The sequence below is a fragment of the Oryzias melastigma genome, linkage group LG16, assembly GCF_002922805.2.
Source record: "Oryzias melastigma strain HK-1 linkage group LG16, ASM292280v2, whole genome shotgun sequence".
NCBI classification, from domain to species: Eukaryota; Metazoa; Chordata; class Actinopteri; order Beloniformes; family Adrianichthyidae; genus Oryzias; species Oryzias melastigma.
The window spans coordinates 16,066,563-16,087,285 of record NC_050527.1 but is presented as its reverse complement, the minus strand read 5'-3'; the positions used below and the strand labels follow the sequence as shown (position 1 = coordinate 16,087,285).

At 37.7% G+C, this 20,723-nt stretch overlaps 1 protein-coding gene across 3 annotated transcripts in view; it reads left to right on the top strand.

The window, feature by feature from the left end:
* The window catches only part of col14a1a (collagen, type XIV, alpha 1a), a 130,152-nt gene that overhangs the window by 85,253 nt on the left and 24,176 nt on the right, over positions 1-20,723 (top strand). For all 3 annotated transcript variants that reach the window (XM_024267014.2, XM_024267015.2, XM_024267016.2), the window contains exons 28-39: positions 2,509-2,652; positions 2,917-3,081; positions 3,207-3,245; positions 3,421-3,559; positions 4,048-4,190; positions 5,508-5,617; positions 9,757-9,915; positions 11,977-12,054; positions 12,543-12,629; positions 16,704-16,757; positions 18,715-18,810; positions 20,148-20,201. In XM_024267014.2, coding sequence (XP_024122782.1) covers positions 2,509-2,652; positions 2,917-3,081; positions 3,207-3,245; positions 3,421-3,559; positions 4,048-4,190; positions 5,508-5,617; positions 9,757-9,915; positions 11,977-12,054; positions 12,543-12,629; positions 16,704-16,757; positions 18,715-18,810; positions 20,148-20,201 — 1,268 coding nt within the window. The remainder of the gene's footprint in view (positions 1-2,508; positions 2,653-2,916; positions 3,082-3,206; positions 3,246-3,420; positions 3,560-4,047; positions 4,191-5,507; positions 5,618-9,756; positions 9,916-11,976; positions 12,055-12,542; positions 12,630-16,703; positions 16,758-18,714; positions 18,811-20,147; positions 20,202-20,723) is intronic.

Below are 20,723 nucleotides of genomic sequence, written 5' to 3'. Positions count from 1 at the left end.
ATTTTTTAAAGCCTTTAGTTCATTTTTTTAAGGCTAAATGAAAATTTGCTAATTAAGATGAAAATAATTTTGTACTTTGTAAGCATTCCAAGACTTGGAAGGGAAATTTTCTCTGTTGTCAATGATGATTTTATGTGTTCTTCTTTTTTTATCTCTTCGATTTTTCTTCCATAGAGAAACTCTCCTTTTGAAATGTTATCTAAAGGGGAGGTCACCCTGTTCTTATTTTTTCTAAATTCTCTGTTTGAGAATATGTGAGGGGTCTGATGAAATGCAGCTTTTTTACATCTTTAGCAATGTTTTCTAAAATTCTTACCAGCAGATGGGGAGAGAAGTCTTAGATCTTTAAGGTCTGAGTTTACTAACTTTCTCACACAGTTACCATAACTAAACAAATGTAGTTAGCATTCTAAAAGTGATGCAGAATGTGTCAAGCTTTGTCAAATAGAAACTGTTTTATCCAGTGTTTTTGGAAGAAAAATAAAAAAATTAATGCAGTTATTTGAGCTGTATAAAGTTCAAATTGTCCTCCATGGACTGCCTTTGTCAGATTTTATAGAATTGCTTTTGTTACAGATGTTTCTCTGGTTCAAAAACTATAAAAGGGGAATTTTAACTTCCCACTAGGGAAAATATTTTCAAGACCAAAATTAATCTAATAATTATTCATATATTACTGTTGGGTGTAATTTTCTTATCAGCAGGAGAGAATTTGTTGCAGTTTGGGATTTTTTTTTTGTTTGATTTTTACCCAGAGCTAAAATTGGCAGGAGCTGCTGTACTCAAACTGAAAAAAAAGCAAAATTACAGTAAATTCTACCCATTGAAACTTTTTTTAAGACATGGTCTAATGAAAATTGTGTTTTTGGTGTTATTAAGATGTTCTTGTGGCATTTTTCTCATGATGGAGGACCAGTGACATGCAGTGAGGTTCACGGCTGGTGAGACACTGACATCATCAGTCAGATTTACAAACAGATGAACCCTACAGGGACGCTTATTCATCATTTGATTGGTAACAGTTAAAGTGTGATGTTTAAAAGTTCATTTCAACATTTTTTCTTCCATTTACAAACTGTAGGATAGAAAAAAAAACACCCAAATTGTTATTATTGACTTACTTCTTCTGCCTGTGACGTGTCTAAACTAATTCTTGAGTTTAGACACGTAATCCTTCATTAAGAAAATGATGCTAAACAATTTTAATGAATAACTGGATGGCAGCACTTGACTTGCTGCTGTTATTCTGTTATCCCTTAGCCGCGGTGTCACATTCTCCAGGGCTCACCAACGCCCTCTGCTTTGAGGCAGGCGTATTGCAGGCCTCACCCCGTGTATTTCTAATGTGCATTTTTAGTGGATAAAAGGACTAAATGAGTCAGAATCTGGCATCAATGTAATCAGACACTTGGCGAGCAATAAGCAAAAAAGGTCATAAAAAAATGCATGTTTTTATGATGCTAAAAAGACCGAATTAGTAAAGCGTATGCATCAGCTGCAGCTCCAGCATGTATTTGAACAGTCAACTCTTAAATTCACAACTTTTTGTGTTGTTTTTTATATATACAAAAGTAAATTTGGAAAAACGAATATTTTATTTTAATTTCAAATAATGAAAAATGCATTTTATTTTACTAGGGCATTTTTAAGCTATATTTTTCAGGTGAGGCACAGCCTCTCCTGCCTCCCCTGACTGCATGTCACTGTGGAGGACATATAAAGAAAATTAAGATTAAGATTGCATTTCTGAGCATATATTTCTTCACATCGTGGTGATCAGGAGTAGACAAAGAATGCTGTTTGAAAAAGCTTGTTTTTCTTACGTACAAACTCCAATCAGCCACAAGCTTCCTGCTCCACTCCATTCTGATGCATTAACTTCCCGACCAATAGATCCATGAACTTCTTTGTTTTCCTTTTCAGAGCAGGAATGTGGCTCAGAATTGGACAACTCCAATATTACTCACCCTTTTAGTTGCACCACTAATGTTAGGTTGGGGGTATGAGGAGCTGTAAGATAGTGGGAGAGCATGAAAAACAAAGGGATGATGGGAAATGAAGGCAGCCTCACCACATGCCTGTCCAGCCCACAACTCAGAGGCTAAGCTTTAATGAACTACTGCTGCTCTACAGAAACTATGTCCTAGAACATGACAGGTTTTTAGATTTTGGCTAAAAATTGCATAATTATGATTAAAAAAACACTCAGAATACTTTTACAATAGATATAAGATGATTGGAGTGGTGGCTTTAGCCAAACTGACATGAGTTTCTCAATGAGGATTATTAGACTAAAACATAAACTGACTGACTGATTTCTCAATCATTTAATTAACTTTAATTAAATGATTTCAATTGTGATTTCAATCATTTAATTAACTTGAATCCAGGCTTTGAGTGGTTGACATAGCTTTGGTGCTTTTCCAAAATGATATGAAACACTGTAACACATTGGGTATGAGTACGTCATGTAAAAACACTGGGTTTGTCTTTCTTGTTCTTCTTCAGGACGTGCCATCAAACATGTGAAGGAATCCATTTTCATCCCCGAGGCAGGAGCCAGGAGAGGAGTTCCGAAGGTTCTTGTTGTCTTGACTGATGGACGTTCACAAGATGATGTCAACAAAGTGTCTAAAGAAATGCAAATGGAAGGTGGGTATCATCAGTCCTAGAAATAAAAATTTTTTTTCAAAAACATCAAAAAATTGAGAGAAGCATCCACAACTGGCACAATCCAGTGACTTTTCTGTACAGGTCCCATTTTGTCAGAAAGATCATCCAATATCTCGACAACAGTTTTATTATCTAATCTCTAAATTCTGTTCCTAGAAGTTCTTTTAAAGTCTTCGGTATGTCTTAGAAACCTGTCAGTGTGTTTATATTTGTATCAAAACTTCCTTTCTTATCTCATCCCAGGTTATATCATCTTTGCGATCGGCTTTGCGGATGCAGACTACGGGGAACTGGTGAACATTGCCAGTAAACCCAGTGACAGACACGTGTTTTTTGTTGATGACCTGGACGCTGTGAAGAAAATAGAGGAGCAGCTCATCACCTTTGTCTGCGAGGCCGCCACAGCCAGTGAGTAACCATCTATAAGGGAAAAAAAACTGGAAAAAGAAATAGGTCAAAACCTGAAGATATGAATGAACTTTTTTCAGTTTATGAGTGAATTTTCAAAAATTAACAAAAACTATGTTTTGCAGCTTGTCCATCTGTTTTGATGAGCAGCAACACAATGGCAGGTGAGCACATTAAAGAAGATGCTGAAAGACATTTTCCTCCATCAGTAAATAAAGAATAATGACGGCAGAAGCGTAATTGTAGTGGAGGTGCTGGGAGTAATTATGATGGCACGGATCGCACATAGAGTGGCTGCTCCTGATCATAATGATGTTGATGATAATTGCACTGTTTCAGGCTTCAAAATGATGGAGAAGTTTGGGCTGGTGGAGAAGGAGTACAGCTCCATACCCGGAGTTTCTCTGGAGCCCGGTTCATTCAACAGTTACTCCTGTTACAGGTTACACCGCGACGCCCTGGTGCTGCAGCCCACCAAGTGAGTCTGGACACCCTCTCTCTGAAGTGATGGAGCCAAACAGTCTGAATGCTAATTATGTCAATAAAATGTACAAAAACGTTTGAATAAATAAGACTTTTTAGTTTGTAAATTAACTTAATATTTCATCAAAGCAACATGTAATGCCCCAGATTTTGTCAATTCTTTCATTTATTATAGTCATGTTTTGTATTTTCTTATAATTTTGAGATCGTTTGATGTGTTAAAGTGTCTGAATTTTCTGTGAAGTTTGAGGTTACGCCATGTTTTCGGGAGCTTGGAGACATCGTTACTCAGAAAATCCTGACTTAAGATCAAAAAGAGTTTGGTGCTTGGAGTCAGTTTGAGGCAGAGAACTCAGCGGCTGAAGGAGGACAATGTCATGCTTAAAGGACATGAAAAACATCCCTGGCCTAAAGGAGAAGCCACATCTGCAATTCTGTGTGAATATGTTTTTTTTATTGCCTGAGTCTCCATTTGTGCCACAGATACCTTCATCCTGAAGGTTTACCCTCCGACTATACCATTTCTATGATGTTCCGCTTGCTGCCTGAGACCCCCCAGGAACCATTTGCATTGTGGGAAATCCTCAACAGGGAAAATGATCCGCTTGTGGGATTAATGCTCGACAGTGAGTTTCAATCACCTTCATTTTCTCTTTTATGTCCCCACACTTTTCTTGCATACGTTGAAAAGTTTTGTTAATGCAGTTAAGAAAAAAAAAAAAAAAAAAAAACATTAAATACATCCATAACACTTGAGAAATTATTTTTTTTTCTCTGACTTTAGGCATAAGAATTCAGTTTCTTGCCGGTTGTACCACCTTTTTGTTTTTAGTCCCTCTACTTCGGAGTTGAGCAAGTTAACACCAAAATATAAGCATATTTTTTGATGCTTGGTATTATTTTTGTTCCTTTTAGGCAATAATAAGAAAGTGGAGATGATGTCTTGATTATATAATTCAGTTAGTAATTGCCAAGAGTTACAAAAAAAAGTTATCTGTTTTTTATGAATCACAAGAAATGTTAAAAATGAAATATATTTATATATATATATACTTTTCATAATTTTCTAGCTGTTACATTAACTTTAGTTAAGGTCAAGGTCAAGAGGTCAAGCAGTAAAATTTGATTAGTGTTAAAAAAGGGGTGGCAGACACGAATTTGATCCACAAATCTGGTGTGAATGTTCCTTCAGGATGTCTTTTTCTGTATCTACAATATCGTGATCTTATATATAAACTAGCCAAAATTCATTACAATTTTATTTAAAAAGTTTTCTTTTTACTTTAAATCTGAATTGCTGGTTTTGAGTTAATATATTTGTAAAAAGTGAAATCCACAACCAGAAGCAAATAATTATGATTTCATAAGATCAGTTCCTAAATGTATTAAATATGCTGTTTATTTGGTACACCTCATAAATATAGACCGATATGCTGAAGAAGCTGTGACCTCAAGGAAATGTATTATTTATGCATTTTCTTTGTCTGTTGAACACTCTTTTTGGTTCTTTTAGGCATATGCAGAGCTGCATAATTATTTTTTGTTATAATTGTGTCTAAAACTAATCAATTTTGCTGCCAATTCTCCCTTAGCTCTACACGAGTATAACAATAATTACAACGTAAGCATCCTCAGGAAGATTGTTGTCTGATTACAGTAATTACATAAAACATAAGCTGAAATATAATCAACTATTTTTAAAATTCTGTCCAAATCCAAAACACTGTTTACTAAAATAACACAGGAGCTCTGAGCTCCACTAGCATCACATTTTTAACGCATCCTTAAAAATAAAATGAGGAGTATGCTTGAATGCTGCTAAACGACAGGAGCTCCATGCATTCCTGATGCTTTACATTGATGGATTTGAGGAAGAGTTTTGATCTGCATGTCACAGGGTTATGTCTTCTAGATACATGTTGAATCTTCCTCTTCGCTCGCAGACTCGGGAAAGACACTGACGTTTTTCAACAACGACTACAAAGGAGACTTCCAGACTGTCACCTTTGAAGGACCAGAGATCAAAAAACTCTTCCATGGCAGCTTCCACAAGGTTTGTTTTTAAAATCTACGTTCTAAAAATAGCATTGTTGCTTTTTCTTTCAAGGAAAACATCATAAAAGCATGTATGATTAAAGTCTTGGAGCTGTTTTGGCGGTTTTCTGTAAGTACTTGGGTTTGTGGTAGGCCCACAGAAAGGTGTACACATTAAGTATGTAGGGACGAGCACCTGGTGACTGGGTGAGACTAGGGTTGGACACCAGTTAGGTTTTATTCAGTTCCGGTGCCAAAGCGGTTCTTTGGTTTTGGTTCTTATTCTGTGCCAATTTTGATAGTTCAGTAATAAAAAGTAATGCCTACACCTTCCCAGATCAACAACTTCTCATTCCCAAGTCGTCACACATTGACTCATGGTTAAGACCTCCACGTCAAAAATTGTCATTTTGAGTGTCGTGGTTTTCTGATGTGCTGCTGTTCCCATTAAATCAGAGCTCCTCAACTTCCAAGCCCGCACCTCTTTCACCGCACGGTGAATTTGCTGTTCGCCTCCTCTCAAACATGTGATCCTGACCTGGACACCAAGGCTGAAGGGCTGCAGTTACCGGGGCTTTTATCTCACTCAGGGGGTATGTCTAGATGACAGCCGCTTCGGCTGTCCCACACTAACCAAAGAGGGGGGGACATTGGGGACCTTTTTTTTATTACTGTCTCGACAAAAAATAAGTAAAATATCACAGTTCAGGAGACCTGAGTAGGTTGCCCACACTACCTGCAGCGGTTGTCTCTCTGTGGGCGTATGAAGAGAGACCTTCGCCAAAGTCCAGGGGGCTGGCTGCAGCTGTAGAACCACCGGCTGTGACCGGACAAAAATGTTCTTATTGGATTTGTATTTTGCCCGCTGATAGGGTCACTGAAAACATCACGTGACCAAAGCGGAGTTCCTGATTTGCTGGTGCGATGCAGCTTTGGCAAGCCTTTAAATCATTTAATAGACATCCTTGATATCAGGCTGTTTTAAGCCTAACTAGTAATGCCAAAAGTACAACTAGTTTACTAGTGAAACATATTTTTGTTTACTAGTTCATTAGTAATGTCTTAAAATGTGCACTAGTTTAGAAGTGGAACATATTTCTGCTTACTATCTAACTAGTGACACTGTCAAAAGGCCACTAATGAACTAGTCCCATGCAAATGTTCTACAAGTTCACTAGTAAGACTACTGTAAAGCTCACTAGTTAACTAGTGCGACCAAAATATTGCACTAGTTTGCTAGAGACATGCAAAATGAGAACTAGTTAACTAGTAAGATTTAAATAGGTCTCACTATAAAACTAACTAATAACTAGAAAACTAAAATATGTTTCACCAGTAAACTATTTGTACTTTTAGCATAAATAGTTAGGCTTAAAACAGCCTGATATCAAGGATATCTATTAATGATAAAAAGGCTTGCCACATACAGCGACCTATCAAACTTCTGTGAAATGCAGCCAGATATTCGAGTGCTGTGTGGCACGCGCTCTCGTGCTCGCCCCATCAGCTGTCTTATATGAGCCCGCCCACTATTACAGGACAGGAAGAAGGATTGGCTTGATAGAGCTTCAAGGTACTGAACAGAGTAGAAGTGATTGACAAATCCTAAGACAAACAGACCTTCAATAAAACTTAACACCAAAATGTGGAACCAGTTGCAGCAGCTTTTTTCCTTTTTCTGTAGAACACCGTAAATCATAACGATTTCTACTTGGAACAGAATTTCTGTGCCCAACTCTAGGTGAGACATGACCTGGTCGACAACCTGGTCAGACTTCAGGATGGGATGCTGGTAAAGTCAGACAACCCAGTAGACCTGATTTAAAATGTCCACATCTGAACTGATTTCACTCTGACTTGTCACAGGACCTGACCGCCCCCCACCCATCATATATATATATATATATGGCAGGGGGTTACGGGGGCAGCCAAAAACTTCTGTAGTTGGCATAGAAACCTGTTGATGGATGATAAAGGTGAGAGACGGGCTCTGTCTGTCCACAAGTTATTTTATCCCACGAGGGAGAAAAGTTTGCAATAAACAGGAGTTCACATACGCCTGCTGAATAATGATAGTGAGGGTTTGGCCTCAGCAGCACAATAAACAGCTTAGACTGAAAGGTCTTTTGCATAAAACAACATAAAATTATGTGAGGTATAAATCAGTTGTTGATAGATAATCAGCCCCTTTGTCCTCACAGAGTCGTTTGAATAAGCTTTACTGCTTTGGAGCTGTAGTTAGCGTGCATTTATTAGTAGTTACAGTCTCTGTATGACAGATGGACTTCTATAATTAGACGTGAGCTGAAAGTTGTTTTAGTCAATGTTCTTCCTGTTTTTGTCTATTTGTTCTGCTTCTTCTGGTCTTAGTGAATCTCTGCTTCAAAATCTTCTCTTGTATCAGTTCTGAAAATATTCTGGAGTAGCTGTCCATCACCTGGGCGTTTGTCACTGTTTTTGTCTTTGCTGGAGATGATGACAATGTTCAGAAAGGCAACAGATGCAGAAGACTGCCAGACCACAGGAAGCGTTTGTCTCTGTGCAGACAGGATGACAACTGAAGAAGAGAAGCGCTCGCGAGCGCTGCCTTGTTTGCGGCGCCTTTATAAACGGATTACCATATGAAGATACCTCGTGTGAAAGCAGGAGTACCCAGCGGGATCCGTCAGTGCTCAGTGAAGCGCATGGAGATTTATGAAAAAAAGAAAAAAACTGAGGAAGAAAAAACAGGAACAGGTGACCGGGGGGGAGAAACAGATACGGCACAGAGTGTGACGTGGTGACAAATAAACACGAGTGGATGCAGATTAAAGGGACTGAAACCTCTCACATATAGTTTATAGTAAAAAAAGTATTTCAGCTCCAAAGTCATAAATAAACTCATCAACTTTGCTCCAACATTTTTAGAGCTTTCTAGCTTGAAGTTAATTCCTCGAATAATTCTTCTATTCCCCCCCGTTCAGGATTGGTCTCTGCCAAACACTGAGGCTCGTCATTTTCATCCAATTACATGCAAGTCGACTGATGCGCACGGCGTGAAGACAGAGATGTTTCACTGCGCAACATCCACCAGACAGAGCTCCTAAGTTTATAAGAGAGCAAAACTAGTGGAATGTTGAAAAATAATCAAAGAGAGCTGACATGCAGCTAAAGTGTTCATGTAAGCTTCAGTTTATTTTATTTTGCAGTCAAGAAAATGTCTTTGTCAGGGTTTGGTGGCTCATAGAGCCAAAATGTGTGAAAAAACGGCTAAAGTTGTTATATAGTTGATGAGTTTGATATCATTTTAAACAACTTTGATATGCAGATTTTGACATCAAATATATATAGTGATGTTAAGTACATAAAATTACATGTTTATAGTTGTCATAAAAACATAACTTAAATTCTTTTTAACCCAGATCAACAAAAACAGTGTGAGTGTGTTGATTTGTTGTGAAAATATCTTCTTTTAAATAGGAGTTCAGGGCTTGTATTTGGATCCAGCCCCCTGCTGGTTATGAGGTGAATTGATTTCCCTTTGATTTCTTCTGTGACAGTCTGAACTAATTCAAAGGGTTCCCCTATGTTGACATGTCTCTGAATAATAAATTACTGTTGTATTGTCAGTTTTTAACAAACAAATGTTGTTTCTGTAAAAGAACCTCAAACTCCAGGTAAACATCTTCAGCTTCAAGGATTTCTGGCAGCTTTTCATCCACAACAGCACACCTGAGGCCGGTGAAGTGTGGAGAGAGGAGGATGTGAGCGGAAAGTCATTACAGAGCAGATGTTCAGACATCAAGCAGGGACACTCGAAAATGAACTTTATCCGTTTCTGCATTAGCTGCACCTTGTTTTGTGAGCTTGTGCCGTGTTGCACCTGTTGCACACAAGCACTCATGTTGACATGACATGAATCGAATTTCTGTTCATTTGGGTGAAATTAGAAGTTTCTTTTCAGCAGGTGGACCAAAAAGATTAAATGAGTACCAACTATAAGTTGCAAACAAAATACTTGCTAAAATGATTTTGACAGCCCATTTATATCCCTTTAAGCAATTTTGCTAGAGTTGCTTCCAAACTGAATCAAAACAGCATTCTTTTCTTTTTATGACCCTATTTTGGGGGTTCTGTCTCTCAACTTTTAATGCTCCGTGTTCTGTCTACACCTTGTAGCTCCATGTAACCATTAGCAAGACATCGGTGAAGGTGGTGTTGGACTGTTCTGTGGTGGGGGAGAAGGCCATCAGCGCATCTGGGAACATCACCACAGACGGAGTGGAGATTCTGGGACGGATGGTTCGCTCCAGAGGGAAGAGAACCAGCTCTGCTCCTGTGAGTATCACACTTGTTTCACGTTTAGGTGTCGCAGAAAACAGAGAAATATGATTATAATATGCCTTTTATATGGCTTAATCAATGATTGTTTTATTACATTTTGAGATCATCATTGACATATTTTCCCTCCTACACGTTGACATGATTCTGATTGGACAAAAAGACAGAAAACAAAAGTGTCACACTGCTGCTAAGTACATTTTGCGGATGTTCCTTGTAAGAAAATTGGCCATATATTGATATACATGGAAAAAGTTGTGGTTTTTATACGAGAAATTTTCACATATGTATCAGGAATGAACCAGGTTAAAACTATGGAAGGAAATACGAATAAACCACGCTAAGATCAGATGAGCCCGTGCGTCATTGAATTTCTTCACATAGACAATCTAAGCACTGGACGAAAATCAGCACCACGGATAGCAGCTGCCATGGGCCTTTGTGATGGGGGGAGGGTGGTGATGCCATTACAGGTGAACCCCAATGTAGGACACAGCTGAGGAAATCCGTGAGAAGAACTAAGTGAACATTCAGAGTTGCATTCCTCATGTAAAGTGTTGTTCTGGATATAAAAAAAAAAACTCTTTATGTTGAGCAACACTCCAATGTTCTTTTATAAATGTTTATAAATGATGATCCGAAGTGTCTTTGAGTATGGATCGGACATTCTTTGGCCAAGAGGGGTGGAGGGTGGGATGGAAACTGGAGGTTCTACGTATTCGCGGAGGTCACCGGTCCCTAACCCACGATTAAGAGGGAAATGCAGTACCTCTCACATAATAACCAAATCATGCGTGAACAGTGCATGATTATTGCGTCTTCTTCGTACTTCCATGACCGTCATCGGGCATCTACGCACATCGATGAATGATGGACGCATGAAATAATAATGAATAACGTATATCAGGTATTTATCACAACAGACACAATTTACATACGTGGAACATCCGCAGAATGAACGTAGCGGCTGAGTGACAAAGCCTTAAGAAAGCTGCTTGTGTCTGTGTGTTTGCTCTGGGTCAAAACCTCAAAATAATGTTAAATATTTGTTATTTTCCCACATTTATTCAACTTTATTAAATGGAGATCTCACCAGCGACACGTAAATAATTTACACTGTTTGACTTATCATAACTCTATGACTATTTACATGATCAATGTGAAACAGCTGATTCCGACGCTGAAAAAAGCAGCTTTTCATTTTAGCTTGCATGAATTTGTATTGCATAACGGTGCAAAGCCGCTTTTCTCTGTGACAGCTGATTTAAGTTGAGTGTGTAATTACAGTATGTCACAACTGTAAAGTGTAGAATATAGACAAAAATGTGTTTTTCTCTGTGAATGGTTGAAGAGTTAAAGAACATAAACACTGAAGCTAACGCTCTGGTATTATTGGGGTGTAATATGCTTAGAAACAAACCTGCAAAAGGGCATAAATATCACCAGAAGACAATCAAGGCAATTAGTGCCATTCACACTCAATAAAACGAGACTTGTGACTCAAATGTCTGTTTTTAACGTCGGCATCACTGGCTCAAAGGAAACAGACGACTTTAAAGAGTGTCAAGCAGTTTTCATAAATCAAAAAAAGTAGGATGGAGGCTGCATCCTCCTTTCTTCGTGCAGCCCTTCTCGTCGAGACAAAATGTGCACCACAGAGAGGCTGCGTTATCCATTAAGTCATAAAAAACCCAGTTCACTCAGTTGTTTTGGTTCAGTCTGTCCGATGTTGCCAGGTGGAGCTGCTGTTTACTGAGAAGCACAAATGTGTGTGGACCCTTAGATGCCTCGTTTTACGGCAAAAATCTGCTCATAAACTATCATTCTCTTGAAGTGTGAACCCAAATTAATTTACTTTTTAATCCTTAAAATAAGTCTCTGATGAAATAAATGGGGTAAACTTCAATGTGAAAACATTAACCAGCAGCCAAAGCGACAGACACAGAAAAGAAAAAGAATACAGTCTTTGGATTTTAGAAAAAAAAGGTGCCGTTTTTGCTGAAATGAATAAAATAATTGTGCACATATGCTCTCGTGTTTCCTTGTGTGTGTTCACAGTTCCAGCTCCAGATGTTTGACATCATCTGCAGCACGTCCTGGGCCAGCAGAGATAAATGCTGCGAGCTCCCAGCACTAGTGAGTCGACCCCGAAGGGTTCCCAAACCCACATATACACCTAAACACAAGCGCTTGCACCTCTGCAGTGCATAAAAGTGTCAAACAACATTAACACATGCAAAAGTTAATGGTGCTTAAAATCAAAGTGAGTTGGTTCATTTATTTATTTTGATTAAATGTATGTTATTCACCTAATGAGCTTGTTTTTCTCCTGCATTAAAGAGGGCTGTGTTTCTTTAACTAATCAACACCTCCATCCACAAATAAACAGCGAGTAGATTCACTCGAGTACTTACACGTTTGTTTAATGGGGTTAAACAAATACATGCCTGTTTACAGGCTGGATAAGTTTCCCATTTTTATGACACATTTAAGGACAGAGTCAAGTTCACCCACAACTTTGAGATTTTTCAGCTAATTTATACTTTCTGTAAAGCAAACGTACATTTTTCTTTTCTTTTGAATCACATTTTGTTGTCTAAAGAATGTAACCTGTGTGTTTTCAGAGAGTTGAGGATCAGTGTCCGTCTCTACCACACTCTTGTACGTGTTCTCAGGACAGCAAAGGACCTCCAGGACCTTCAGGACCACCTGTAAGAACATTTCTACTAATCAAACTGTGTGATGTGAAGTGGCAGCTTGAACAACTCAACACATTATTTCATATCTATAGACACTTGGTAAAAAAAACAAGACACCTTTTATAGCTAGTAAAATGACATTTTGAGTAATTGTAAACTATAGTTTAGGTCTTTATTTTAGTTACATAAACACAGGTTACTCAGGTTGCATAAAAAAACACTAGAATCCATTATTTTCTGGTAAAATAATGACTTGCAAAGGGTATTTTTGATGTTCTTCTTTTAGCAGTCATTAAAATGCATTCCCATTTCATTTCTTCACTCTTCTTTGTTGTCTCTCTTTGTTTGTAGTTCAGGGTTCTGAGCAGAGGAGCCACATAAATCAAACCCCATTGTGTTTAAGAAAAACAGCTCAGCAATTAGAATTCCTCTCACATTTTTTTACTCTGTGATAGGAGGAAGGTTCCTATGAATCTCTGTGTCAGAAGGTTCCAGCTCTTCTTCTCTGCTTTCTGGATTTTTCTTTTGTTTACCCTTTTTAATATATTACTTTTAAGAGCTTTTCTTCTGGTGCAAGAAGTAAACAAAAGATAAACTATCCGTCACAGCTTAATTTTCTAAACCTCTTTGTTTTTTGTTATAAACTGTGTGAATGTATTTTTTCCTTTATGATTTGTTGTGTCAGAGTTCTCTCAAACCAAGTACACACAGTGTTTGACATGGATTTAGGAAAGAGCTGCTCTTGAACGTGTATTTAATCCATGGTGTTCACACTGGACAAGCAGGGAGGGACTTCTTCCTTTTCTGTTGTTTACTAGCAAATATTTGCCACCTACAGTTGGAAGAGGTTTGGTAAAAAATGTCAAAGCGGTGTGAATCTGGTAAAACTTGCTTTTTCTTTTCTGAGCTTTATTCCATTAATTCATTTCTCCTACATGCACACTCAATTAAAAGAGATGTCATCTCTACCAAATTCAAGTCCCTGATTGGTCAAAGTTTTATCTGGTTTAACTGCAACAAGCATTCAGTGCCCGTGCGTTTTGTACGTAGAGTTGAATTTTGAAAATGTTTTGCATAGAGCAGGTGTTAATAAACTAAGGCCTTGGGGCCACATGCAGCCTGTCAAACTATTTAATCATGCCAAACTGAAATAAAGTCCTTATTTTCCAATAGTAGTACCGGCGTTTATTCAAAAAAATGTGGTGCCAGCCCGACATTTATTAATGATATTTGTAGACTGGGGTTTAGTGCATCACAGAATGGAGATGGCTGATGGGTTCATTTTGTGGTGAAATTCAGTCACAAAATACAGACAACACCACCAGATGAACATTTCAGGATTTATTTAAATGATGAGAACATCGTATTATGTTCTGGTTAGCTCTGGCTGAGAATGTTTATTTTCTCTTTGAAGCATCATCAATCTCAGCATCAAAAATCCAATCATCTTCTTAAAGGAACCTGGAACTATCAGAGACCGGCGTCTAAAGTCACTAACTGTTCCTGGTCTGGCTCTTGTCAAATTTTTGAACCCTTTATGGCCCAAGAGTCAAAGTTTTCCCACCCCTGGCAAAGACATTTGATTGAAGTGGCTGCTTGAATGCGTGTTGTCAAGGACGGTGTGAGCTGAACACTGAGGGAACGACAGAGAAATATGGAGGTCTCATTTTAGATTTTAAGACTTGAATCTTTCTTTTTGTTATAAAAAAAAAAAAAATGTGTGTTTCTTGTTTGCAGCCTTTATGTTTTATCTTCACTTCTTATTCAAAATCGAATTAATCCTCAAAATGATTAAATTACTAAATAATTAATTCTCCAAAGAAAAAAAACTTTATTTAAAACTAAACACAAAGTTCTAAAACAACATGAAAACAGGTTTTAATAGTATAAAAAACCGTCTGCTCTTAGAGCTGTGGATCAAAACCTTCCTACACAAAAGAAAGTGTACCAATTAAGTGAATATGTACTTTGGTCTGTTGTTTGTCACACAAACCTTTTGATCTTCACCAAGGAGACTGGTGACGGTAATTATCCCAACACGGCTCATCTCTGTGGTAATCATTTTAATGTTTGCATTCCACCTGGGTGTCTTTGCTAGCCTCACGGTGGCAAAACCTCTTCATTTCTTTGGGTTTCATAGTATTGATCGGCTTCACTGACCTGCAATCTGTACCACCTCATTTGAAACTGAAGCGGCTCAATACTTCGCATCAGTCAAAAAAATTCAATCTAGCATTAAGAAAAGGTGAGACATGCTCCCCCGTCTGTATCTATTTGTTAAAAAATGAGCAGAGCTCGTGATGTTCCCGATACAGAGCTGTTTGAAAGAAACTCCACTTCTCTGTCAAACCGTTCAGTTTTTAGGATTTTTTTTAAGTCGTCATTGACGGTTTTTGTACCAATGACTAATGGAAATATCAATATTTAAGTTGTTGCATTTAGAGGCTGGTTTCAGTTTAATTGCAGATTTTCACCCAAAAAGTAATAGAAGACACTTTAACTCCTGAAAATTAAACTGTCAATGCTGTCACTCTGAGAAAAAAGAAATCTTTCACTTAATGAAACCATTATACTATCTCTTTGTGAAGTGTTTCTTTCAGTCACCTGGGCGTTTCAGCTCTTATTTCAGGTAAAAACACTGTTGATTTGGGAGATTTAACCCTTTTTTTACCCATTTTGTTCAGTTTTGAGGATGTCTTAGCATTCCTGCTAAACAGAAATGTTTGATTAATGACCAAAAACAAGATGATAACTACCATCGATTAATTAGTGGCTTAAAATTCTTGTCCCGGGAAAATTTTAAGAAGCAGTAAATGCAGAAATAAACACTAATTAGTGCTCAATTTAGCTTTTGATGATTGAATGTTTATGATAGTGTCAAAATGATCATTTTTGTACCCGTTTAAAACCTCAAGTTGCTTAATTAACTGAAAAATGGTTTAAAAAAGTGAGTTTGTTGAACATAAGTCAATAGTTCTGTTACTTGGCAAACTTTAAACTTGGCTGCATGTTTTGATGGATATATGTTAACTTGTGTTAGCTGTAATGCACCTTAGTGGATGAAATACGTTTTTTGGATTTGCTGTTTACTGATGTATCTGTCATATCCAGCCCTTTGCTCTCACTGCATCACTATGTCCTCTAATCTGGTAATGAATAGCGCATCGATTTATCCAATAAAGGTACTTTTATGTCCTTTTGGATACGCCGTTAAATCCATGACTCCCATGCTACACTTTGTCTGCATGGTTTTAGACTGAGATGACAGAAAATATTTTATTTGTTCAAAATAAATCAAATTATGCTCATTCTTTTGTAAAAGTCACCATCCCTGGACCCAACAGAACCATTTCCTCTTCTTTGTTTGACTTTTGATGTTTTGTGTTCATGTTTAAATTATTTAGCATATATCCACCTCATTCCTTTATTCAAACTGAATTTAAATTGCATCCTGACATCAAAACAGAAGAAGAACTAAAAGAAAAATTCAGATTTTTTCACTAAGCTTTAAGTGGTATCACACCCGCCTCTAAGAAAATCTTTAGGTTTTGCGTGTCCTGCACAGTATGTCTCAGATTTTTCTGCAAAGTGGATAAAATGTTGCCTGATTACAAGACAGTGGAATGTATGAAGCATAAAATCAGGTGTTGCACCAGTAGAAAATATAGAAAGATTCAAAATTGTGCAGTCGCAAGAGAGGCCTTTTACATTTTCTTCAACCATTTTTCTTCTTCTAGAATCAATTTGTAAACATGGTGGCCCAGAGTGGACATATGCATCCGTTAAGAAGGATAGATCAAAAATTAGTTAAGGCTTTGTTTAACATTCTTAAGCTGCAAACTCAAACAGCTGCTGCTTGAGGAAATACAGAATTGAAAGGAAAATCACTTTTGTGTAAAATATGCATAAATCATTTAAATATTTTGCTTGTTAAATTAAGAAAATAATTTAGCTGGATGAATTGATTTTTTTTGTTTGTTTGTTTATAATTACAACTTTATTTAGCTGTATTGTTTTTCTTTCGTTTGTGTTTTTAGGACTATTTACAGGCTTTCTCTGTCTGCTTTTGTGGTGTTTTTGTTTCAGGGTGGTCCAGGCATGAGGGGGACCAGAGGAGACCGAGGAGAGCCGGGCGTGACGGTTTGTAACACAGACTAGAGACTGTGGATGCTGCTGGGATAAGAAAGGGACAAACTTCATATTAGTGGATGAGCTGTTTGATTTCATTAACGTTAATTGAAAAATAATTTTAAATGTGACAACTGAAGTCATGAAAGCAGACATTAAATAATTTGCTATGTACCAATAAAAGAGCTTTTACTTCAGCCGCTGCTCACTGCCGTCTCCAGCATGAGAAATATCTTTGAGCTGAAAGAGATGACTATCTGGAAAATCCACTTCTTATCAGCTTCTCATCTTCTCTAATCTTATTTTTGGCCACAGGGTGCAGACTTTGACAGCCACCATCACTACCCTGCACATAACATCCATTATTCTGAAAAACTCTTTTCTGACTCAGATATAAAACAGCTTCTCTTATTTTTTTGTGCTAAATTTTGCCTAAAATGTATCATGTTCCACTTCTTGTTCTTCACACTGAAACACAAGTAATATTTTCTATGAAACTTTTTATTAAGACTTTGAGTGACAGTCTGTCGAGTTCAGCACATGGAGGTGCCCGCCCAGAACGAACAACTAACACTTTGATGTGACATTTTTTAAGATTACATTTATAAAGAGCAGGTGGATGGGAGTTTTGAAAGTAACAGGAAGTTCAGGCGTAATATACGGTGGCCGAGATGGCTCACATAAATGCAAAAGACACGACAAAACGACAAAAACTGAAACACAAGGACAAAAGCCGAAGCTCAATGAGAAAAGCCACAACACAATAATAAAAAGAACACAATAGTTAGTTATGACAACGACAAAAAGCCCCCCCTACCATTTTGTTTTTATTTATCCTCTCTGCTGAGTAAAGAACATTGATGCTCAGCTGTGGTATCTCTGCTGCTGCAGTTCTCCACCTTGAGCCACATTTACTTCAGCTGATGGATTCTACTGTTTTAAGCAACATACTTCTTTCTCTATTCATCTTTTTTTACAGAATCAGCACATAAATGTGTTCTGTTGTTAAAACAAACACAAGTAACTTGAATTTTTGAAATATTTTAAACTTCTCTGCAACGTTGGGTCTAAATTCCAGTGATGTTTATTGTTCCTTTAAACAAGACATAATGTATCTTAGTCCTTTCTTTGTTTTTGTTACCATGTTTTCATATAATCTATGATTATTTTCGGTTGGTTGCACGAAGAACACATGAACCCAGAATGTGTATGATTACAAAGTAAAATAATGAATGCAGTTTAGGGAAAAATGGTTTTGGCAACTTCTGATTCTGAACAAATACAGATCGAATGTTGCAGATCCTTTATGGTCTGCAGGAATTTCTCTTTTCTGGCTCCCATGTCAGTGCCTTGTTATGGAAAATAAAGAACTGAACTCTCACTGTGAAGCCACTAATAGAAAACCACTCGAGCATGTAGCAATAATGCTGATTAGATTAATTTTGTGGGTGTTTTGTAAGAAAGTGTAGTCCTCGAGTAGGAAAAAAAAGGCACCTCCATTATCTGGTAAATAGGTGATGCTGTCAAACAAATAACAATCCCACCCTGATCCTTCTGAGATTTGGAGGAATTATAGGAAGACCAGGTACTGTCATGGAAATTAGGTGTGTTTGGATATGGAATTTGAAAACCCAGAGGAGTCCTAAAGTCCTGATGCAAAACAATATTAATCATGTGGTGCAATAATGACTTTTTGCCTCTGTGGCTGTCTCTGCTGAGACCATCAGCCCTCGTCTCTCTATGCTCGAACTGTTCAATTACACAACCAGCGAGAGGAGTGACTCCATCTTCAAGTAATTTATCAAACTCTCGTTGGACAAGCGGAACACAAACCGCCAACAGCTTCTTTACAGACGCCTTTTCTCCACCGAACCTGTATGTCGTTTAACAAAGGCAGCATGCTGGTCTTTGAGAAAGGTTTTAGCTTTGTTTTCATTTTCTTATCCTGTGATTTTTTTTTTTTTTAAAGGGACCTCAGGGGCCAGCAGGGGAAAGTGGCCCTCCTGGACCTCCAGGGCCAACTGGTCCTCAGGGGCCCAATGGGGTTACCATTCAGGGACCTCCAGTAAGTCTGTTTTCAGGAAGCACCTGTCTGTGCTAGTTTCAGTGAAAACAACAAAGTTAGGCTTTTTCTGAAATTATTCAGCACTAAAAGAGAGAAAACATCATTATTGATGACATTAATAATGAAGACCAACTCCAATTACATTTTGAACATGTTCTTATGGCATTTTTTTGATGATGGAGGGAATGTATGGGGGAAATTAAGATTAAAATTACATTTCTAAGTACTTTTAAGCCTTGTTTCTACTGAGCAGTCCGGTCCAGTATTTTGAGTGTTTCCATTGTTAGATGGACCCATTAAAGAGCACCAGCCCGTTTGAGGGTTCCCATCCGGACAGGATGGTTGGGGTGGAGCAGCTGTTGCTGCCAGCATTAAAAAGTACCAATATAGTGTTAAGCTAGTGTTTCTGTCTTCCTCTTTACAGCGGTAATCTTCTTAGCTGCATCTTCTTTCAAAAACCATTACATTCCTGTTATAGAGGATGTTAGCAGAGGTAAAGCAAGAAAAAGACGAGCTGCTGGATGACCTCCATTGTTGTTGCTTTTCTAGTTGTCGCACCACAATGATCCAATGACATGCTAGCGGTTTACACCACGCAGCCGTGAAAACAAACCGCTCAGAGGAAGCGAGGCTTAACGGAGTGGAAACACTCACCAGAGTTTATTGGACCGTACTGTACTTACTGGACTGTACACTCACTGGAAATTAGGGTATTTATTCAAATTGTTGGGAATCAGAAGTGAATGAAAAAAAGCTGTTTGTAAAATAATGTATTTGTTATATAGAAAATACTTTGGGCGGGCCACAAGCTCCCTGCTGTGGGGAAGGGAATGGTACCGTTCATACCTTAGAGACAAATTTCTGAAGAACTGCTGCTGCTCTGCAGAAACTATGTCTTAGAAAACAACACTGTTTTTTTTTTTTTTTTTTCAAATTTGGGTTAAAAAATTGCATAATTATAATCAAAAGACAACCAGTAATGCTTTAAAATACATCTGGAGTAAAACTTTACTGAACAAGCATTTTTCAGGACAAATATAGAGGGTTTTTATTCGTTCCTGGTTTGCAAAATATATTTATCATCTTAGAACTATAGTTACTGAAAATCTTCAGTTTTTTCCAACAATTCTGTCTTGTAAATTTGCAAAAAGCGCCCAACAGATCTTTGTTTCTGCTGGCAGTCTGAAATGACAAAAGCTGACATTTTACACAAAAGCTATTTGTAGTTTTTCTGTCCAAATGCTGCAGCCTGTTGGGGATGTGGCGTCTGCAGAGACAGTTCTGGCGACAGCCTGTAAGAAAACCAATGTCGACTCACAACACTGTTTGTTTTTCAGGGTGTTCGTGGGGAAAAGGGAGACAAAGGAGAGATTGGACCAGCTGGACCAATGGTAAGAGTGTTTCCCAGAGGATCACAGTGGTAAAAGTAGAATGATGGAAGGTGGAGGGAAGGACCCAAAGTGGCAATAATACACCTCTTCTAACATGTTATAATTGTGTTTATCCTAAATAAAATTAGTGGTTTTAATTTTCTAATAGCCACTTTACGCATTATAATGTGTCCAGTACTTTGATTTTAATTCCCACTAATTGTGACTTAACACACAGCAATTCATTCATACATAACTCATAATAAAACTCACCATTTTTGTGAAGCAAACATCTCAGGCATGTTGGTTTAAATCTGTTTTGCTCTTTTAAAACAATTTATTCCATTTAATAAATCAAATTCAATTAAAGTATTACCAGTAAACCGTAACAGAGCGAACTGTAAAGGCTGATATCTTTTCCTGGACTGAGTGTTCTTTAATCAAATCAAACCTGCGTTTTATTTGCAGCCTTGTAAAAAATTGATAAACCACATCAGGGGAAGATTTTTCACGAAAAGCTTCATTCTGTGCTGCTCATCTGTC